Source organism: Salminus brasiliensis, chromosome 10 (genome assembly GCF_030463535.1).
Source record: "Salminus brasiliensis chromosome 10, fSalBra1.hap2, whole genome shotgun sequence".
Lineage (NCBI taxonomy): Eukaryota > Metazoa > Chordata > Actinopteri > Characiformes > Bryconidae > Salminus > Salminus brasiliensis.
In genome coordinates, this window is record NC_132887.1 from 6,071,105 (window position 1) to 6,095,562 (window position 24,458).

Here is a 24,458-nt window from a genome sequence, read left to right on the forward strand (position 1 = left end):
CCCTAATAATAATAATAATAATAATAATAATATTTTTTTAACATCTATACTCAATATTCAAAAGTTTCCTTTTTAAGTCACAAAAACTGTAGATCATGCTACACTTTTTTGTGTAAAACTGAACAGAAAGGTATAAATTAGATGTGTTTTTTTAATGCATCATGCCAGGCATCCACATCACAAGGTCAACAAACAGCAACGCTTTCCACTGAAGCTGAAGGAGTACTGGAGCACTTTGAATTACTGGAAGATAAGAAAAAATGCTCAGTGCACAATTAGCAGTAAGAAACTAGAAAACCATGGAAACTCAACCAGTTTAATGAAAAACAAAAATAAATTAAATTAAAAAAGAAAGAAAATGTTTATGTTTACAGCTGATTTCAGATCATTTGCTCTATGACCGTGATGGGGCACTCATAGCCTAATGATGGGGGAAGAAGCCAAGATCCACAGCAAATGTAATTAGTACTTGTACTCTAACAGACATATTTCCGCTTGCCTGACAGTTTCCAATCACAGAAAACACATTCAGTTTACACTTTTTAAATGTGGACAGGATCCATTTCTGCTTTGAGTCAGATCACAATGACCCCCAGTGAAATACACCCGGTCACTTCATGCGTCTTGAGTATCAGGATTATATCTGGATGTGGCCAAACCACATAACAATGCCCCCCAGTGTAAAAACACCCAAGACTCTTTAAGGCCCGATACAAATCGATCAATCAAACCACTTCAGGAAGGGGTTCTGAGACTCATTTGAGCCGCAGGTTACAGCAGTGTAAACGCATCTGTCTCTCCAAGACACAGTCCACAACCAGAACCCCTCCCAGTACACCCCAAACACCAGTAATACACACAGCAGTCAGACTTCAGCCTGACTGACTCGAGACGCATTTGACAGTCCAGTGTAAACGCATGTGGCTGAAATCTTATCAGGATAAAATCCAGATACTAGTGCCCAGGTGTAAACGCGGTAATGAGTCCTGAGGGTGAGGCTTTCTATGCGGTCAAGTGAAATCTGAAGAAATCTGAATTATGCCAGGTGTAAACAGGCTCTTTTCTAAAGTAAGGTAAATCTGAATCAGGGCCACTGCTGAAATATTTAGCATGTCAAACTACCTGAGAACTGGCTTACAGGTCTCCAGGACTCCAGAGGGTTAGTCCACAAAGCAACAATAGTACAAAGGTAATAATTTATCAAAATTTTTCACTCACTAACCTTTTTATTTTAGCGTCAAAATTAAGGCCACACCCACTTTTTATAGCTTCAAGCCTAATATATGTTAAGCCGATTGGCATTACTCCCTAAAATTTCTTAAGCAAATCTGAGACGGTCACTTGAGAGGCCTTCGGTCATTTGTCACAGACTGACCCAAGACAGAGACCATCTTTAAATGACTAATGTGTTCATTTACTGCAGCAATATTCATTCTTCTCAAGGTCACTTCTCAGCCCACTCAAAAAATCTGCAGTGATGGCTCAATGTTCCATCTCAGATGGAGGCAGAAAAGAAGGTGGCGGTGTTTTAATAAATAAAACTTGTCAAAAGCACCTCAGCCAGCCCCGGTCTCCATAGAAACCTTGTTCTGAGTGAGCTGTTGCCGGGCGGCCGAGGTGAGCGCAGATGGATCAGTCCTGAGCGCTAACGGCTCCGCAGTGAATTATCCCCGCTAGAGAGAGAGATTTCTGACTGCAATCAGCAGCGCGCTCCTTCACAGCCCTCATTACTCAGCCGTGGAGAGAGCATCTGAGGAACACCTGTCAGGAGCCCCGAGAATTTGTGCATCTCAGTTCATCTATCATTTCCCCATCAACCTGACGGCTGTTCGTTCGCCCTGCGCGCTCGCCTGGGGCTCAGCCCGGCCAGGCTGGCGGCTTCACTCCTATTTTCATTCAGTGTTTTCTGTGTTCTGCTCAGCTCCTGAGGGCTTCTTCAGCCTTACGGGCCTTTTGAAGGTGAGCTGTGGGGCGCCACTGGACAAACCACCACCCCCACCCCACACACACACACAGGGAGGGAGTGACCCTGTGAGTCACTGGGAGGAAAAGAGTGCTCTATTGTGAACCAGGGTTATAAACGAGGGGCTGATAAGACTTCAGCTTAGCCTCTGAATGATTCAATGTGTTCTTTACAGGTGAGTCGACAAGGGGGGCGGAGCCAACAGGAGGCTCAGGAGACTGAGCGTGTGAATGTTGAGAATGTGTGTGGGCTCCAGCGCTGAGGTGATGTGTTAGTTTGTAATTACAATTCCTGTGGCTAAGTAATGCAAAACCTCTGTAATCACATTACAGATACTGATACATTAAGGACTCAACTGATAGTTGTGCGACACATTAGCGGTGCACCAATACTGAAAAATATGCAAACTTCGAGAGAATTAGTAATGTTTCAAATGTAGTCTTCGGTGTAAAGTATATGTGTGTGTGTGTCCTAATTTGAATCAGCAGTAACCCAACCCATGCATATTCTCCCCCGATCACATGAAATGCTCCAGACACTGGGAGGGTGAATACAGACACAGGTGATGTGCGGAGAAAGTGGCACTTGCCCACCCTGGAGAGAGCCAATGGAATTTTGCACTCATTTTAAGGCCAAAATTAAGACCACACCCTCTTTTTATAGCTTCAAATAGCAGTGGGCAGTATGGGCAAAAGTTTGTATTTCATACATTTTGATAATGCACACATACAGCTGCCGATGACTAGCAGCATGAGCTGAATTGAACTAGTCATCGGCATTGATCTTCTGGTCATAGTGACGGCATCGTTTTCCGCTGGACCACTCGGGGCCCTGACGTGTGATTAACTGGTAAATGTACCATTATTCTGACAGCAACCACTATTCTGAAAGATTGCACTCTTTTTAGGGCCGAACCCAAGACCACACCCACTTTTTTATAGCGTCAAATAGTAGTGGGCAGTATATGGGCAAAAGTTCATATCACTGTATCATTGAAAAATTGGACATTTTGGTAATGCACACAGATCGCTTGTCTAGCCCCTGTAAAGCAGCATTGCCGACAGCACTAAAATCCAATCTGTCTAACGTAGATCAATGTTTGGGGGTCATTTTTCATTCCCATCCACTAGTATGGACTTCCATAATCACTGCACTGCAATTCCCTCCGCAAGAATGAAGAGTTTGTATTTTAAGTTTTGGGGTATTTTGGGGTATTTTTGGGGAGCTTTAAGATGGTTTTGGGGTGTGTACGAGGGAAGCGCATCAGTGCCTGTCTCATCCTGTCAGAAATATGTCCCGTAGTAATTGCAAGTGTGCCACTGTGTCATGGCTAGCTGTACTCACTGGGTGAATGTGGGCGGGAGGTGGTTTGGCTGGGTGGCTCCTCTGTGGTGAGCGAGGGCAAGTCACTGGAGGACGCCCCCACACTCATTGAACTGCGCTCTTCAGAGTCAGGCACCACACTCCAGAAACTGGCTGAGGAACACACACTGTGTCTGGGGCCTGAAACAGAGAAGACAGAAAAGGCCTAAGCCATGAACCACAACCTCCAAAATCCTCATAGGATCCATCAGGAATGAACAACTGCCTAAGGCCTCATATCAAACATATGAAAGCATAAACAAGCATCAAAGGATCTGCTTTGCCTGTATGTATTGTGAGAGCACTGTAGAGTCCCCAGGCGGTTGTTTATGTTAAGATATGTTTTATGCATAATCATATATTTTGTATGGACTTTTATTAATAGCATGGTTAGCCAACGACAGATTACTACACTTATTTCTAATAAACTGACTTTTATCTGTTTTTGAAGATTTGTATGGTGAAATACTAGCAATGAGACTAAAGAACAATGGAGGCGCTTCCATTGATGCTTGTGCCACTATTTAAAACTGCACTGACACACAAATAAAAGAAGAAACGTGTAAAACAATTTTTGGTGAGGTCATGAGTGGGGAGAAGTGGTCAGTATCTACTTCCTTTTTTTTTTAAGCTTTTTTTGGCTGTTGATCCGTGCAGATTTGCAGTGTTTAAAACCAGGGATGTCCTGATCCGATTCAGGGGCGATTCAGGCATATTTTAATGGATCAGGTACTGGCTATTTCAATCTCGATCCATTTCCAAGTCTTTGTTTTAGCCACGGTGTTCACCACGGAGCGCCATCTGGTGGCCTCAAGGTACTATCAACGGACATTGTTGCCCAGCCGGCTGTAGCAGCAGTGCGGACGTTCTCAGAAGGTCAATAAAGGAGTTGAGGTTCTGCAGTGTGGAGCTATTTTACAGTGGAACATGAAAACAGACCATAATATCTGACCCTTTATAAAACTCTCACTGAAACTCTCTGTTTTACCAGCGGGAGAACCGGCACTCTGTCCGTCTCTCTGTTTATCAACCAGCACTGAAGAGCCCATTCAGAACCAAGTGGAGGCTAACGCTAATGCTAACACACACACATACACTATAGAAACCCCAATCACACACACAGCACATTCACCCACTATAAACCAGCTATTACACACCAGTAGACCAACAACCACAAATATCAGTCCAGAGTGTGTACCACTACACACACACACACACACAGGAAGTGATTAGACTGCAGTGTTGTAAAGGAGCTGATTGGTCAGGGAGGAGAGTCAGACTGGATTATAAGATATTAAACACTATAAAACATTTTTTTTTTAAAGTCTCGACTAAACTAAATCAGTCAGTCCAGAATGTCTGATTATAGAAACTGATACTGAAAATAAAGGGATTTTACTGAATGGATTACTCAGCAGCTCGTCATTTCTAAGATGTAAGGCTGGATTATTTATACAAACACAAAGACTGGATCCTATAGGTATTGACTGATACTCGGATCGGGGGTCAGAATAACCTGATCGAGACATCCCTATTAAAAATCAGCAATTGGTGCTATCTTACATCCAGATTCCAGACTATAACATTCACGCATCTGAAGCACTCCAGCTGGCCCTGAGACTGGTCCAGGAGGTGAGAAATTAGAGTGTGGCCCTCTCACATTCACAATTCCTGCACCAACTGTCCAGTCCAACTAACCCTCAATCTGTAGCCCAGGGCTAGCACACTCTGTTTATGAGGTGTAACTGAAAAGTATTGGGACACCTGCTCATTTATTGTCTGAAATCAAGGGTATTAAAAATGACGAGTAACTGTCTCTACTGTCCAAGAGCACATGCCACAAGAGCATTAGTGATATTGGACAATCACCACCGCACCTCATCCCCAACTTATCCCAAAAGTATTGGATGGAGCACCATCCATCATTCCAGTGAAGACAGTTACACTGCTGTCCTGCAACGACAAAATATGTGCATTTGGGGTTTCCAAACGTCTAAAATGAAGCGCTAAACAAAGGTATGTTTGGAGAAAAAAGAATGCAGAATTTGATGAAAAGAACACCTCTCCAACTGTTAAATTGTGGATCGGTTGTGCTCTGGGGTTGTGTTGCAGCCAGTGGCACAGGGAACAATTCACTGGTAAAGGAAGGCACGTATTCAATATAACAATATAACAACAGCAAATTCTGGAACTAATGTCACATTGTCTGCTTTTACAGCAGGATAATGATCTAAACACACCTCAAAATCCACGATGGACCATGACCTTAGCCATGACCTTTACAATATGTTTCACTACTGGTTCAGATTTTCCTCTTTTATTTATTTTTTGTCCAGAAAAATCTAAAAGTTGTGCATACTGAAAATTGTGTGATATTCTATTTACACCACATCGCTCACAGACGGCCATTCTTTCCCACTATAACAGTGTGTGCTGCGATCTTCCCCCACACACACATGCATCAGAAGGGTTGAAACAGTGTTATTCTGTTGGTAAATAGTCTCCCAGCACGTCTTTGTGGCTGGTGCCTCTGTTTAGCCATTATCTCAGCTGCCTTTGTTCAAGGACGTCTCCTAATAACACGCTTTTAACCCAGCACCACTGACCTACACCAGCTTTTAAAAGGGAGAGAGAATTCCACACAAACCTGGCTGCTGCTAGTGTCTCAAACTTTACTGGAATATGTAATAAGCCACACTGCCGATATCTCCCCCAATTTATTTGGTTTGCGTTGCCCTCCTATACTTGTTCTTTGCGAGTGGAAAATATACACACACATTACACACGCATGTCTGAGACTTGGGCCATGTTCACAAAAGCATTTTAAGACAGAAGATTTTATCTTATCTGTCTTATCTATCTTATATTTTCAGATTCAGAACATGTTTTAAAACTTATATTTAAAGCATTTAAAAACATATTTTTAAGAATACCAGTTGTTCCTAGAATTGTTCTTAAAATAATAATTAAGACAAGAAAAGAGAAGTCTGTCTAAGATCTTCTTAGATGTGTTCTGAATCTTACAACAGCCCCACATCTTATGAGGATCTTAGACTGAAAGAGATCAGAAGGTCAGGCTCTAAAACAGACAGATAACATATTTATAAATATGTCAAATTTAACCAGATTATTTTTTTTAAAGAAGCTTTATTTAGTTTAAACTGTTTATATAAAACCCTGTAAACGTACAGACATCATCTGTAAATGAATAAGCTAACTGTTTTTAAGTATTCTGTCAATAAATATTATTTTTAACAGAAAAAAGACTATTATTCATACCTTTCTGCTTTCTTAAGCTGCATTAAATGAATGTAAAACAACACTAATTATCTGTAATTAAACATGTCCATACCAATGAGCTTTTATCTTTGTAACTTCACTTCATAAAAAACCCATACATGAACACAGCCTGCTTAAGACTTTATATTTTGTCTCAACTTTTCTCTTAAGAACACTTCTAAGATCTGGTATTCTTAAAAATGTTTTTTAAGGTCTTAAACATGTTTCTTATGACAGCCTCACGCTCTTAGAATAAAAGACATCAGGGGGTCTAATTTAATGTCTAATTTAACCAGATCTAAAAAATGTGAAAAATCTGTATTAAAAACTGTATTTAAAAAATCTTTTATTTTAACTATTATGCCAATAAGGACAAATTTCTTATTTTTACAGAAATAGAACTTTTCTGTTTCCTAAATTACTTTTAAATGTATGAAAAATAACAATAATTATCTGTAATTAAATATGTGCCTACTTTTATAAAGGTTTATGTCTATATTATATGCTTTTTTCTTTGTAATTTAATTTCTACAAAATGTAAAAAAAACGGGCAAACAAAAACAAAGATGTACACAGCCTACCTAAGAATCTTCTTAGGAATTAGATGTTTTAGAGGTCAAATTTTAAAACCTAGTTAAATAATTAAATGTCAAATTTAACCAGATTAGAATTGGAGATGTGTGTTACTTTTAACATAAGAAAAAATCACTTCGTTCCAACTTCATGCCACAGTTCTCATATTTTCTCATTTTTTTCCATTTTTTCCATTTTTCCTCCAACATCACTTCTAGTTATTGTTTACTGATTCTTTTTATTGGTTTGTTTGATTCTGTTTTTAACTGAATAATAAAAAAATAATGTGTGGCTTCCATCATTTGAGATAAACTGTACAATGCAGAATAAAAGACTGCATTATAAACGACTGCATAAGAAAACAACCAACTGAATAATAAAAAAAAGACTTTCTTAAGACAATATTTGAGAACATCTTTAGTTGTTGTTGTTTTCCCATAAGAATTGCACTGAGAACATTTGGCCTTATTCACCAATATCTTCCCAAGAATTTTCATTTGCTCTAACATAAAGCCCACGTCAGATTCATGATGTGTTTATAAAGTGCAGGATTGTTCTCAGCTTTGCTCTTATAAAGATGGATCCCACTGTCCTCGTAAGCTTAACAAATCCCAAATTAGAAAACATCTTTGTGGAAACTGTATATCTTTGGTTTCAGAAATAAGAACAGTTAGTGAATAAGGCCATCATTTCTAGTAAACACTCAGAGATGCTTTAGATACACAAGGATACACACATACACACACAGACACAGAGCTCATTCAATAAGCAGGTGTTATCATTGACTAACGAACAGAGTCTATTAAATATTCACAGTGGGCTGAAGAGTGCTTTGGTGAAGGGATTACACACCATGGATGAGAGAGTGTGCGTAGCACGTGCTGATGGGTATCAGACCAATTAAACAGCCCTGCAATCAATCAGCTCAATGGTGTTAATTAGCATTTATTTAAATGCCATCAAATGCTAGAGTACTTTTGTTCTGAATTGCTGCGTAATAACAGAGCTACATTCACGGAAGGAGGAAAACGCTACACAGGAACCATTTTTGGTCTCCATCGAAATGTACACATCATTGTCATTTCACAACTTAAGTGTTTTGCCACTCCTGTGCAGCAGCACACCCCTGCTACACAAATCTACTCCACTTAGACCACAATCAACAAAACAATCAACCTGTAAACAAATGGAAAAGCCATAGTCTGGTGATTGCTGAGTACTGACAGTGTGGAAATCAGTCTTCGTCCAAGTTCATCAGAGCAATGGAGCAGTATGAACAATATTAATGTACAAATCAATGTAGTTATTGTCCCTATTGCACACCTCCATCAAGCACCTGTATCCCTCTTGGATTTTTATTTTTAGCACAGAGGCTCCCTGCAGTCTGCTTTTGCCTCTAATAGAGGAAATGGGTGCAGATAAGGCCGAGTATTGTCCTGTTCCAATGGACTCTATCTTCACTATCTACACATCTGTTCTTATAAATAAGGGGTTGTAAAGACATAATTTGCTCCTATGAAGACAATTATGTAAATATTTTGACAGATATAAACACAAGCCTAAATTGTGAGCTGTATGGAAACTTTTATAGGTATTCACAATGCGCAAGGGTTCAGTTTGCGGCTCAGTTGGGATTGCAGAAGAGACTCCTATTGCAGTATTTGTGTACCATATTAATAACGCTCTGGATACGAGCGAGGCGAGGAGGCAAAGATTACTGTAAGTCGTAATCTCAAACAATGCCCCCTATAGTAAAAAAAGAAAAAAACATATGCTGGATAGTACTAGTCCTTGTGTTTGTATATATACTATATGTCCAAATATTTGTGGACACTTCTTAAATGCACTAAATGGACTCCCTGGAACAGATACACATGAATTTACTAATGCCAGGCATGGGCTAGAGGGGTATAAAGCCCCCCAGCATTGAGCTGTAGAGGAGTGGAAGAACTGTGTTCTCTGGAATGATGGATGGTGGAGCTCCATCCAATACTTTTGGGATTAGGTGAGGTGGTGCTCACCCAACATCCTGACTCAGCTAATGCTTCTGTCGCTGAATGCAATCAAATCTTCACAGCTATGCTTCAAATCTAATAGAGAGTCTTCCCTGGACAGTAAAGACAGTTACTCCAACAAAACAGGATAAACTTTTTTTTTACTGTAAGTGAGTAGGTGTCCCAATACTTTTGTCCATACAGTAAGTATATTCACCACCACTGTGAGCAATTCTTGGTTAGTCTCTAGAATAGAGAATTTCACAGCAAACCACTTTGAAGGTGAATTAACCAGACCAAGACTTTTAGTAGTCAAGTCCGAGTCCGAAAGCGACCGAGACAAAGACAAAAAGAAGATGATGGGGGAAGAAATGTATAATATCATTAATTGTACAATTATTATTATTATTATTATTATTATTATTATTATTATACACATTGCACAATAAACAAAAAGGGTCACATACTATACAACTTCAACCTGTTGCTGGACCGAACCCAACACACCCCAGAACACACATGTCTCTCGTTACCTAGGAAACGCAAGTTTGCTCAGCCATTTGCGCCGACCCAAAACAAAAGGAACGTGAAAACGCCTTTGGGTGAGGTTATGGGTGGGAAGACCTCAACTAAAGGTGGATAGATGTCAGAACTAACTCTCTCTCTTTTTACCTTCTCAGAGTAAATGGCCACCCAGGCCGACCTGCAGGAAGATTGCCCGCTGAGGTCCCCTCCTCTACCTGCGTCAGACCAGCTGCCACCTACCAGTCCGACCATCAGGCCCCCACCCACCACCACCTATACCAGACCAGCGGCACACCCTCCTACCACTGCTACCTGTCTAATGACCATGTTAAAACCTAAATAGACTTGTAACTATCTGCCACTATTAATATCATCACTATTAACTATCTGTTGTATCTGGTTTGGTCATTTTTATCAATCATTTATAAATAGTTCTGATCAGAGGAGGACGGGTCTCCCCTTGTGAGTCTTGGTTCCTCCCAAGGTTTCTTCCTCCAGCTCTGAGGGAGTTTTTTCCTTGCACTGTCACCATTGACTTGCACATCTTACATTATTTCTTTTTTTGTCTCTTTCTTTTACTAATTACTAATTATGTAAAGCTGCTTTGTGACGACAACAGTTGTAAAAAGCTATACAAATAAATCTGACTTGACTTGACATGTTAGATTCTTTTACACCTATAAATAAAGCTGCATTTAAGGTGGAACTGACTTCTTTTTTTTTATTTGGTACTGCAAATTAACCCACCGGTTTGTACCTCCCTCTAGCACTAGTAATGAAAATAGGAGGGTAAGGACATGCAAAGCCAGCCAGCAACATGCTCTGAGGAAAGGACTGGCTCTCCAGCTCCACTACACCAGCTAACAGACGCATCTGCCGGCCAACATCGCTTTAAGAGTGATGTGGGAAATAAGCGTCATCTATCCACCCGGCCAATTGTGCCCTCTCATACTCTGGCCGCTGATGGCAAGACGCCATGACTCAGGATTCAAGCTTGTGACACCCGGGCCATAGTGGCAGCTCACTATGCTGCAGTTTACTCATGCTTTAGGAGACTTAAGCAGTGTAATAATAGAAGGAGGAACCAATAAAACACCATTCAACCAATTCAACCATGTGAACAGATCGTCAACAGTTGCCTTTTCACACTTTTCATAAAAATGTCTCACAAACTGCTCCTCTTGTCCGCAGTGTGAACGGATTAGTCATTTCCCCACAGCTTTCCACTCACGCAGGTTGTCAGAAAACTGTCTGGAGAGTTGAGTACATTCACAGTTCTCGAACCACACACTCCCTGCCTGATCATCTCCACAATGGGTTTTTAGCAGGCATGAGTAGACTGAAATGTGAGTCTTGAGCGTTTATCAACCCACCCTAATCTGGCCGTCCATAATTCTGTCCATAATTCTGACCCTATCAAGCTACATTCAGCTGTTAGCAAGACTACACAGTCAATGACGGAATAACTGGTCAACCAGAAAAGAGAGATGGTGCTATTGCAGCGAACTCCAGACACGAATAAAGCACGTTGATTCATTTTCACTCGATTCATGAAGCTACCACGGCTCAGAAACTGGCGTGCACCCATGAGGGAACAGCTTTCCGTGTAACAGGATTGCGAGGCTTTCCAAAACCCGTTATCTCAAAGCAGCAAATTTCAAATGGATCATTTTTCTTCCATAACGCTCCTTAATGGAAACTCTCTTTTTTTCCAGTCAGGCATAAAAATGCATTGCGTTCGCTCATATGAAGCTTTAGCAAATGAAGTAATGGTGTGATTTATTGAGATCACCATGGCAACACAGTGTCTCTGGCATCCCACACTTGGTCAATTTGTGAGCGCTGTGGGAGATGTTACTGAGATCAATCTCTCAGCGCTGCTAAGACAACCAATATTTTTACCGCACAAAGGCTGATGTCACTGCGCTTGACTCCAGGCCGAGGGAGGGCTGTGCGACTCATCCGCAGGTACTTTTACGCAGCTTTAAAAAGATCTCCAGCATCTCCATTCCCACACCACCCTAAGCAAACACACTCTACAGGGCAAAGTCCCCCTAAATCAACTACACTCATAATAATAACAGCAACAACCGCAGCAGCAGCAGCAGCAGCACTGAGACAGAAGTGATGAAGCAGTTAAAAATCCTGCACGCCCGAGCACAATCCTGCAGTGGCCTTCTCTTAAGAGACCTGATGCTACATCACCCTTCCCTCAGGCAGACTCCAAGCCAGCGCAGGCACACAGACAAACTCAGTGTGGCGTTAATTAGAAGGGTTTGGCCATTTGAGCGCTGCTGCTCCCAGCCCTCTCATGAGGGATTTGCTCAGAGTCGGCTGCTGGCAGTGCACCAGGGCTTCATCTGACAGGGAAGGCTGAATCAGGGTGTGTGCGTGCGTGCGAGCTATGTGCGTGTGTGTGTGTGTGTCTGAGACAAAGAGAGAGAAAGGGGCAACCAAACATTCAACATTGCATACTGAACAGTCCACAGTGTGTCGAAAACCACCCCAAAGCTCCAAACGTACAAGAAAGAGAGAAAACGAGAGTAAAATAGTGGCCGAAGTAGCGATACAACGACCAGGTCAAACAGTCGATTGGTCAGTTGGCTGGTTAGGGCGGTCAACCGGGCTCGGAAATGAAATGTAAACATTTGAACAAACGTTTTCTACACTTGAAGAGGTATTTATTTTATTGAATTTATGGACTATTCAAGTGTTAAACTTTATCTGACTGCTCTACAGTCGCATAAACTGCTTAAAATTGCTCTAGATGGATGTCCCGATCCAGCAGTTCCATCCCCCAATCCGATCAGAGTACCTTAAGGAAGCAGAATAGTCATCATTGGTGCCTTTTATTGCCTATGGTGGGAAATTAAGCAGTTCAAGCAAGGATGTCCTGTTTCAACGAGGATGTACTGTTGTGTCTTTCCCGTTAGCTGTTGGATCCCAAGCAACGACCCCCTGATTCAGCTGAACTGCGAATCATTTTAAGGGGCCAGTGTTGGCTAGTATTTGTATTAAAGCCATTGAAGGTAAGCAACAAGTTGCAGAGAAACCCTTCAGCCCTCGTCGTCGTCCCCCTTCTCAGGCAAATTATTTACCAATTATTTTTAACACCTACTATTCAGTACATATCATACTTAATAACTGTAATTAAAATTACAAGCCATTTCCGAAACCCTTCATAACTAGCATAGTACTTAAACCTGTTCGTAATTTAAAAGTATTCTCACCCATTTGTAACTCACCAAGTAGTGCAGTTCTCCCCCAAAATGAAGAACGGCTGAGCCTGATGGAGCCTTAAGTTACTACCGCCTACTATCACCACTGCAAGGTGACAAAGGTGGAGACTAAGTTGTTGCAGATGGCAAGATTGTACAAGGGTGACTGGTCTAGACAAAAATACCTGCGAGGGTGCGATGGACAGGACTCATAGATTGAGAAGAGGTGGTACAGGGCAGCGAGCGTCTCGTTGGATGTGTGGTAAATGAGATGCGAAGCAGATACAGTTAATGATTGGCTAAAAGGAGTGATTGCATTTGGGCGTGGCTGAAGGCCACAGTGTGAAGGAAGTAGCTGAATCTGCAGGTGTGTGGAAGCTTACGGTCATACGGGTCTACCAAAAGGCAGAAATCCCAGCCTACAGGCAAGAATTTCTTCTAGAAGTCAACACAGGTCTTTCAGCACCAATATCTGCAGACCATCAACATGTGGAGCAAGTGACAAATGACAAGAGGCTTTTGCTCACTTCTGCACAAAAATGATGAGAATGCAGCATGTACACATCCAATGCCAACAAAAACCAATCAATCAAAATACCAGCTTGAATTATGTAGTTTGTAGTTATGTAGCATTTTCTTAATAGCATATATGTATCATTGTATAGTGTAGTAGCAATTGTAGCATTAGTAGCATTACAGCCTCCCACTATAAAGGTTCTTAGTTCAATTCTGAGCCAAAATGTATACAGTGCTAAAAATAGATATTGTATATAAGGCTAAGAACTGTGCCGGTTCGCTGTGTTTCTGGACTGACACATGAAAGGTTTTTTATTTATAGGCTTGATATGCGACAGGTAGGAATTGCAAGTATAATGTCTCATGTTTGTTTTTCTTCATACTAGTAATTTAAATGCTTATTCATTATTATATTATTATTCTTTATAATACTATTTATAACAAATATTTGCCTTATGATACATTTGTGTCATAACAATGAGAAGATGTATGTAAATCAGGTAGAGTCATCAAAGAACTATTTAAAACCCATTAGACTGAGAAGGCTCACTCATAAAATTGGCTTCCTAAAGTTACGTTGTTTCTAAAGTTGTTCATAAATCGCTACGACTAATCATTCTCTCAAAATGCACCCCTGCTAACTGTTCAGTTACTATAAGTAGCAATTATTCTGGACCTACTAATTTAGTACCTACTAATTATTAATATCTACAATATATTCAATAAGTAGTCATTTTTCTGTACCTACTAATTACTCAGCACTTAGTAATTACTCAAAAAGTAATAATTATTCAGTATCTACTAATTATTCAGTAAGTCTTAAATATTCAGTATCGACTAATTATTAAGTATCTACTACTTATTCAGTAAGTCTTAAATATTCAGTATCTACTAATTATTTAGTATCTACTACTTATTCAGTAAGTCTTAAATATTCAGTATCTACTAAATATTCAGTATCTACTACTTATTCAGTAAGTCTTAAATATTCAGTATCTACTAAATATTTAGAATCTACTACTTATTCAGTCTTAAATATTCAGTATCTACTAAATATTTAGAATCTACTACTTATTCAGTAAGTCTTAAATATTCAGTATCTACTAAATATTCAGTATCTACTACTTATTCAGTAAGTCTTAAAGATTCAAAATCTACTAATTATTTAGTAAGTCTTAAATATTCAGTATCCACTAATTATTCAGTATCTACTAATAATTCAGTAGGTACTAATCACAAGTTTTATCTTCTGGTAACAAACTAGTAACATTTCTTCAGATGTCATACCTTTTACCTGGTGTGGAGGTGGAGAAGAAGACCAGGGCTTTTCATCGAACTGCACCCAGCTGTTGCGCTGCTGCACGGCCACAGGGGGCGCATCCGACCAGGCAGAGGGGTCTGCGTCAGATGGAGGAAAACTGGCCATCTGTACATCTCCACACTCTTCTGGAAAGTAAGGTAAATTTATTCATACGTTAGTAATAGCACCATTGGAAAGCAATATCCCATATAAACTGTCCAAGCACTTTACTAAGACCTGTACATCTACTCAACCATGCAATCACCTAATCAGCCAATCATGTGGCAGCAGTGCAGTGCATACAGTCATAAAGATACAGGCCAGCAGCTTCAGGTAATGTTCACATCAACCTTCAGAGCAGGGAGTAAATGGGATCTCTGTAATTTTGAACATGCCATGGTTGTTGGTGTCAGAAGGGCTGGTTTGAGTATATCTAGAACTGCTGATCTCCTGGGAGTTTCAGCACAGCAGTCTCCAAACCGTGTGAAAACACGTCCAGTGAGCTTCAGTTTTGAAGGAAACGCATTGTTGATTAGAGAGAGGTCAAAGCAGAATGGTCAGACTGGTTGGAGCTGACAGAAAGGTTACAGTAGCTCAGATAAGCACTCTGTAGAATTGTGCTGAGCAGAAAAGCATGAACAACACCTCCAACCTTGAAGAGGATGGATGACAAGAACAGAAGACCACATTGCGGCCCACTTCCGTCAGCCAAGAACAGAAAGCTAGAAAGGTAGGAGAACACTAACCAGCTGAAAACAAAAAAAAAGGAAAAGCATAGCCTGGTTTAATAAATCTCAATTTCTGCAGAGGTGGTGTGAAATGGTTTACATTTCACCAAATTTCATTTTCATTTATTTTACATTGATAGTGAGCCTCATTTTCAGTTTAGCCGAGCATTTACAACACAATAAACAGGGATCGAAAAAGAAGACTAAAATAATATTTATCTTAGACTAATCTTAAACTTAAGATTAAAAGCAATGGAAGTAAAAGAGTAAATTATAAGATCGCTGATAAGTTACACTGATACAAAATGATAATATGATAATATTTAATTAGTATAAGAAAAATACATAAATAAATAAATAAATAAATACAACCATGACAAACTAACAAACAGAACCAGAATTAAGCTAAATAAAAAAATATAAAAAATTAAGGTAAAAAGTAACTATAAAATAAATAAGTATAAGTAAGATTTTAAAACAACCAAACAAAATTATACAATTTCAAACAAAAATTCTAAAATAAAACTAAACGAACACTAAAATAATTGGCCAATAAAAAATACAATTAAAATTAGCATAAAAATGCAATAAATAAAAGTAAAAGTAAATAAATAAATTAAAATAACAAGAATATAAAAAAATAAGACAAAAATAAACCAAATGAAAAAACTAAAAATACTTAAAAAATGTAAAAGAATTAAAAGCAAGTAAACCAGTAACAGGCAGAGAGCAGAGGTGGTTAAAAAGTAAATGCTTCAAAAGAATGAACGACACCAGCGAGTTGAGCTGGTTTTTCTACTAAGAAACTTACAGACTCAGATTTCTTTACAGTGGTGGTGATGGGACCCAAAAGCAATAAGGTCTTAAACACATACAGTATACAGCCATTTTATTCACTATCCACCAGTACACCGGTACATGTCTTCAGAGTTTAACCTGTAATGCTGACGGTGGTAAACTAAAACATTTACTACAACAGTTTAGTCCAAATACTAAAAATGAAACTTTCTGTCAGTTCTGCAGGTGTGTTTACGTGGTTATTTATTTAATCATTTAGCTACAAAATCTGGACATGGCGGTAAACACCAGGCTGCAGTTTGGTGTTAAATTTAGCAGTGTATGAGTCTGTTCCTACATTGCCCCCATCTCTGCCACGCTGTGATGAGCTCAGGTCATGAGAATCTACCAGCAGGCTGGCAACACATTCTCACGGGAAACACACAAGCAGGTCAACTGTCCATAATACAACCTAAGAGCTGATCCTGCTTTTGTTGGAGTAACTGTCTCTACTGTCCAGGGACGAAGGCTTTCTACTAGATGTTGGAGGAGCACTGCTTGTGAGCATTTGATTGTATTCAGCAAAAAGAGCATTGGTGAAGTCAGGAGGTTGGATAATCACCAAAAGTATTGTCTGGAGCCCCATCCATCATGCCAGAGAACACAGTCCCACGCCTGGCTAGTAAGATCAGGCTGATCTGCTCCAGAGTCCAATTCTAATGGTGTTACTTCTCCACAAGGACTAGACAAGCTGACAAATTAAAGTAGCTGAATGCATTTATTAGAAGGGGTGTCCACAAACATTTGGCCATATAGTGCATCACTGCTGCAAATATAAGCATATATTGGAATCAAGGACATTTTAGGAGAAAGAAGAGACATACGCACTAAAACCTTTCGGTCATGGAAAGCTCACACAGGGATCAGGGCAGGACGAGTCTTCCTGTGTCAGCAACAAACTTGACTGAAAAAATGTTGGACTGAACTGAGACCAAGCAAGTCCCAACAGCAGCCTTTTGCAGTGGTTTATATTATTATCATTCCATTAAGATGTGCAAGTTTTGATTTTAGTGCTACTTGCCACGCTGGCATGAGGACGAAGTCTGAACGTCAGTGCTCACAAAATACAACACATACAGAACATGCAGGCCTTCAGGCTGAGGGATCAAGATCAAATGAGGCCTACGTTTCCTCTTAGGGTTTTTAAACGAGTCTGCCTGTCCATCATAAAGATCAAATGTCCACTTTTAAGAGAGTTAAGAGAGTTTTTACTGTAGAAGCTCCAGATCTCATCAGAACAGATGCAGGTGAACATAAATCCAGTAAAAATGAGAAACAAGAGCTTCTCATTCTGAAGAAAGTAGGTTTCTCCTGGACGCCCCCCAGTCCAGCCAGCACAGCGTGGAGGATGTGTTCAACTCCATCATCATCATCAGCTGCAGCAGCAGCAGCTCACCTGATTTACCATCATTAAGCTCTGATTTACCACCAAACCAGGTGTTGATCTGAGGAGAACTCTAAATAATACCAGACTCCATGAGAGAGGAGAACTTTGGAGATGTTCTAATGATGAACACAGTGATGGAGAACCACCACCACCACTTTCTGTAGGAGTGTTATTATTAGTGTTTATTCTAATATCAGTGTTTTACTGAGCAGAAAAGCACCTTTGCAGTCTAATTTTCACAGGAGCCTAAAACTTTGCACAGTACTGTGTTTTGAAAGCGTGGCTTTAACACAGGTAAAGGTAAGGTTTACTCATAGGACAGTCTGTTACAGTGTGTAATTACCAGGCTTTACTCAGCAGAGACACCAAAAACAAACTCTTTGCCCTTAAGCACAGGCTGGTGTGAAAAGTTAAGAGGGCAGGTGAGGTCTTTGCACCCAGAAGGCATTTGAAAAAGGCAAGGCCATGTTCACTCAGTAAGCCTGCAGTTATTGCCAGGAAGAACTCTGAGCAAACTTGCCTGTTGGTTCATACCTGTCTGCTCAGAGTCCTCGCTGAAAGCCACCCAACCGGGCCGGGCACATGCGCCTGTACTGCTGGCTGTGGCTGCCATGTGGCTGATGGCCAGCCGTCCACTGCTTTACACTCGACTCTTCAGGCCTTCAGAACCACTGGATCCATGAGAAAATGGAGAGCCTGAAAGCAAATGGGAAACAGTCTGGTTTATGTCCAACTCCTTCAGAGCACTGGCTTTACTTTCTAGAACAGGAACGCTTTCTTAAACATCTGTAACTGTTATAAACATGTGGAATTACACTTAATGAAAAACATGCAATTCGCCATTGTCATCTAAAAATCTCTCAGTGTTTGGTGTTTTAGCACTGCTCACACAGAAAACATGCAGCCAGATTGCCTACTCATTTGGTAGACCTGTACCCTTCTCCCAGACCAAGCGTGTCTCAGAACGCCTTCATTGAGTTTACAGAGCAGAAGCAGAGCTCCACTACAACTCAGCTACTCCATATAATAAACAAGGGCGCCATGCAGGTCCTGCAGACTGTCTCTTCCAGCCAAGGCTGTCAGTCACTTCTCTCCTAGGTGTTTCATAATTCTGCTTTCTTATGATATAGAAGAATATGGTTTTCATTTAGAGGGAAAAATGGGCCAATATTAGCACAGGGAAAACTACATGTTAGAATGAGACACTGGAGATGGAAAGTGAGATGGAAAAATTTAGACAGGCTGTTTTATCATTGAAATATATGGGAATGGGTGGAGCTACATGGCATACTACAACCAGCCAGCAGAGGCACTAGACCTGTGGCTGCTTTACTTTGGAAACACATTGCGCTGTCCATGCTTTCTAGGGATGCACCGATCCAATGCTAGGATCGGATATCGGCCCGACACTGACAAAATTAGCTGGATCGGGTATTGGGTCTTTAGGATGATCCACGGGACTGGTCCATTCACTGAACCGGATCAGATCAGGATCAGAATAACCTACAGCCTGTAATGGAGGACAGCCGAGAGTGAGGGAGGGGTGATGAGGTCACTGCCACAGCTGGTCGTCCATATAAAAAGAACTGAGAAGGGTTCATTTTGCTGCCTTAATCTCTCCCACATGATAAGGTATCTGGTTTGTTAATTTAACAGCTGTATCGGATTGGTATCAGGTATCATCTGATACGTATAGATTATGTATCGGTTTTTGGTATCGAATTCCGGGAATTTCCTAAGTTGGGAAATTTTCCGGGTAATTAACGGGAATTATCGGGTAATAATGGCAATTAACGGGAATAAAATGGGAATATTCGAAGCTAGATGTGAGAAAAAATATATAATGAAGCATAATCTTGGCTAAAATAATTAAAAATAATCCCAAAACAGTTAAATAGCAAAGCTGCTCCTCAATCCCAGGTACATGGCACATTACACACTAAGGGCTATTGCGAGCACTCGACCTGGATTCACTGTTCTTTCCTCCAGCACATTACAGCATATGTCCAGATGATTTCTAGAAACCGGACACTCGCAATTTAATTTCAGACTAATTTACTTATTAATTATTTATTTAACATTTTTAAGACATTTAGAACGCTTAATTGTTCTTTGATTGAACATTTGATTGTTCAATGAAAGGATTACGCATGTATAAAGTTCTGCTTGCAACTAACTATGTTAGTACTATATATATACACACTATAGCTATATACTAACTATATCATTTGTATTGTTATGCCTTCATGTCTGCTGTTGATAAAAAAAACGTACAATGATGATAGTGTATGATATAGTTCCTTTAAATCATCCAATATGTCATGACGTCAAAACGTCCATGGAACAACTACATTCCCAAAGTTCCCATGGATTGGTGCATCCCTATTGCCTTCTACAGTCATTAGTGAGTTTAGCTGTATAAAACACAGCAGTGTAGACTTTGGACTTTAATTCAATGGATTAAAGAAAAATATAGCATTCGCTGTTCTGGAGTTACAGCCATTTATACACACTTCATTTTCAGAGGCTTAAAAGTAATTGGACAATTGACTGATAAGCAGCTTCGTGGCCACATGTGGTGCATTTCCTCGTTATTTCATGAGAAATTAAGGAGATAAAAGGTCTAGAGTTGATTCCAAGGGCTAAATTTGCATTTACTAGCTGTTCATGGGAACTCTCAACAGCAAAAGAAAGGAGATGGAATACACTGGAGATCACTGGACGCCAAAAACACCAAAAAGACTATTAGACCATGGAAGACAGCTAAAGTAGATGATCACACTATCACATTATCAACTTATCATACAATATATGGATATGACCTTAATCATTTTTGCTGACCTCGATATCGGCCATTGGGTTTACCTGCTTGTTTGCTTAATTAAGGATAAACATCACTAGTATTTCAGCTAGTCGATGGCAATGGCCGATGCATCAGTAATGGCACCTCCATGAAGACTTGTTACTCAAGGCCTAATAGGAGTTTTGTGGAAGAATAAAAAATGTTGCAAACTCGTACAGGCAGTACGATATGCCAAAAAACATACGTATCCCAAACTATTATTAATTAGGGTGGAACTGAATTATTAAGCTATTATATTAGCATTGTATTAGTGACACAAAAATGTGTTCAAATGACAAGATTATTAATATATAATAATAATAATAATAATAATAATAATTTGTGACAGGCCTAGAAACTGTATGTAATAAAAGTCTGTAATTCCTAAACGGCTAATGCAATATTTTTTAATACTTTTGGGCCTAAATGTCTAAATATACAATAGCGTGATTGAACTTAATCAAGTTTTTTCAGGAAATAATTCAATAAATGATGAAATCTCACATTTCACAACAATTCAATATTGTTTGTCATGATTCAGAAAAAACGTTACAAGTGACAAGTGAAATACAAGCGACAGGAGGAATTCTTTACACTGAAGTGGGATACAGACAATACGACAAATAGATCATGCTTTTTTAATTAGTACGTTTATCATTAATCTTCATTATAATGAATGATATTTTATGGTTAAATGGCCTCCTTCAGATCAATAATGCATTTTTACACTCCTAGCAGGATTTTCAGCAGGCAGCAATATCAGTAAACACATCAAGTAAAACAACATCATGTAAATGTGTAAGACAGGGAGTCTGCAGAGAGCATGTCCAGGCTTGGCCCGTTACACAACACACACATGAGGAAGCTCTTTGAAAACCAAAGGAAAGAGCTGACATCGTCTGATAAATGCCGACACAACGACACAACTCCACTCACTACACCAGCAACTCGTGCCCTGTGGTTACGTTCGAGACGTTCAAGGCTATAAAAAGAAAAAGGAGGAACAAATGCAGGCTATACATTATGTATAAAACATTCTCCTGCCATTCAAGTTTAAAGCGTCCTGTAGGTCTCAGACACAACCGTTATCGGCATTCGCTGAGAACCGGGAAAAGCTTCAAGGCAACTGAGGCTCTAGAAAGGTCAAAAACAGGGGAAAGAACATCCTGAAAGTGGGGAGATAACCACTCTTATCCATTTTCCCACATTACAGGGAAGGCTGAAAGGCAGCTGTCCTCCTGGCTAAACTGGGAGATGCTACAGGAAACACACTTTGCCTTCCTGAACTGTGTGGTAACACTGAGCGCTCTGGGAGATGTTGTTGTGGAGATTTGCAGTCCAGACACATGCTAGCCCGACAGCCCCCTCCTTCCCTCCCTTTCTCTCTTGACACAAAGCTAGCTAGCCCCTCCCTCTCTCCGAGGACTTCATTCAACATCTCCGAGAAACACTTCACACCCACTGTTTGTTGACCAACTCCAGGGTTTCGCTTGCTGTACGAACACGCCCAGAAAGGTGCTGCAGGACAGGCGCAAAGTTCAGCTCCTAAACAGCGAATCAAAACATCAGACCAGTGCTCATGTTTGCACTTACTCTTAAAAATGAAGGTTTCTAAATGGTTCTAGACTGGACTTAGAAGATATAGAAGATAGATAGTATGTGGAGGTCCTTCCAATTGTAAAAAGGTTCTTCAAACTCACTCACTTCATTTATGAAGGTGGATATTTAAAGGTCTATCCAATGAGACGCACCTTAGGAACCCATAGCTTTAAAGAACCCTCTTTAGCACCTTCATTTGTAAGAGTTCCATCAAAAACCAACATCCAGAAATCCAAAAAAGTGATCATAGCAGACCTGCTACTATCCTAAATTATCCATATCCAAAGTCCCCCCAGCCTCATGGATCTCCTCTGGCAGCAGTAGGTCCTTCTACACTTCTCTCACACTTCAGACCAGCGCTAGATCTGGCAGGGCGTCCCGCGTGCACTGGAGCCGGCTGAGCATGCACTCGTCCCCCAGTGTCTCCAAATGGCACACATAACACACACACACACACACGCGGCACTGCAGCTTTACCAAACCAACCCCCTCCAGCCTCTGTTCACACCGGCCTATGTCTGGGAACAGTGATGACATCATCAGTTAGAGAGTGTTTTTAGACAGTGCTCTCTTTCCTGTTCCCACCCCTGAGTGGCCCTGATTTGATCCCCCTCACACTGCTGCTCTGTGTACAAACAACTCAGATATGGAGCAATAGCTCGTCTTTTTGTGGTTTGCAGCACTTTTGCCCTCGGTACTTTTGCCCTCAGTGGCACATACACATATCATTATCATCCTCCTGATAGTGATAATGAATTGTGAGAACGTGTTCATCATCCGTCCCCTGTCTGTGGTGTTTACAGCAGATGGAAAGTCTGTCCAGTGGCCAAAGATAACACTGAGTACTGTCCAGCTCTGCTGAGAAATTACAAAAAGACACGCCAAGTCGACGGCCGAATGTGTACAGGACACGTATTTACGTATTTATAACAGTAAAATCTGCCCTAGGCCTGCAGAGCACAGCCACAGGGGCCAATATATAGTCATGTGTGTGTGTGGGGGGGTTTACATCTTTATTAAACCAGACAGACAATTTCGCAAGTGAGCCCTGAGCCCTGAGCCCTGATCCAGGACTGTATGAGACATGGTTTTCTTTCTGAGCCTCCTCCTCTCAGTTCTGAATCTGGTAGGAAGGAACACGGCTGGTTCTCCCGCTGGTAGAACGGAGCGTTCCCACTGTTGTTTTTATGGCCAATCAGACGTTTTTCAGGAGCAAAGACAGGATGGGAGTATATCCCCCCTATATCACCAATAATGGAATACAATATCTTTATATATCTTTATCACTGCACATGATCAAGTCCAACCAAACTGGGTGTTTTCAGCAGACTGAACAAAAACGGACAAAAACAGACACACATTTAAAGGAACAGTGGTTTAAACACAGCCAAAGCAAAATAACCACAGACACGGTTTCCACACTCCACTGTAAACTAGTTTCACACTGTGCCAGCTGAGAATTATGTCTCTTAATGGGGCCTAGATGATGCTAGAGGGCTCTGTGCAGCAACATGACTAAAGATCAGACCTGGATTGGACTTTTAAAAACTCAAATCATTACTCTCGTTACTCTTACAATCACTCCCATGATTATAATAGTTATACTACACCATTATTATTGTGTAATATTACAATAATAATATCATCATATTATGATTATGCTGCACACCTGAGCCTTGGTGGGGGTTTTCTTTTGTTTTTATCAATAATTAATAAATAGTTCTGATCAGAGGAGGATGGGTCGGGTCCCCCTTGTGAGTCTTGGTTCCTCCAGCTCTGAGGGAGTTTTTCTTGCCACTGTCGCCTTTGGCTGCTCACTGGGGGTCTTAGGTTTTCATGGTTTCTTATGTTGTTGATTTCTTGTCTTTGTACTGATTCTGTAAAGCTGCTTTGTGACAACACCACTAAATATCTATTAATATACGCTAAATATCGGAATTTATGGCCATAACTAATATAATTTTTTGTGCATATTGTAGAGCTCCATACAGACCGTCCAGAGCATGGACTACCTGCATGTTTCACTGCAAAAAGGGCATCATGCCTAACGCCAGGCGTGGGGTATAAAGGGGTATAAGCCCCCCAGCACAAATCTTTGGAGCGGTGGGACGGTGAAATGATGGATTATGCTCCAACCTCCTACTTTTCGGATGAAGTGAGGTGGTGATCATGCAGCATCCTGACCTCACTAATGCTGTTGTTGCTGACTGCAATCAAATCCTCACAGGAATTATTGGAAATCTAGTAGACGGCTTTCTTTCCTGGACAGTGGCGTAGCCCGTTACACACTACAAAATCGGGATAAACTCTCATTAATACACTTGATTTTGGAAGA

At 40.5% G+C, this 24,458-nt stretch overlaps 1 protein-coding gene across 4 annotated transcripts in view; it reads right to left on the reverse strand.

Moving 5' to 3' along the window:
- Nucleotides 1-24,458, reverse strand: part of ston2 (stonin 2) — a 55,353-nt gene that overhangs the window by 23,076 nt on the left and 7,819 nt on the right. For 3 of the 4 annotated variants that reach the window (XM_072689031.1, XM_072689030.1, XM_072689034.1), the window contains exons 2-4: nucleotides 18,217-18,378; nucleotides 14,718-14,876; nucleotides 3,308-3,466 (exon numbers count right to left, since the gene is read on the reverse strand). In XM_072689031.1, coding sequence (XP_072545132.1) covers nucleotides 3,308-3,466; nucleotides 14,718-14,876; nucleotides 18,217-18,295 — 397 coding nt within the window. In that variant the 5' untranslated portion in view covers nucleotides 18,296-18,378. Of the gene's footprint in view, nucleotides 1-3,307; nucleotides 3,467-14,717; nucleotides 14,877-18,216; nucleotides 18,379-22,378; nucleotides 22,509-24,458 lie in introns of those variants that run through there. The other variant, XM_072689033.1, reaches the window with a different exon arrangement.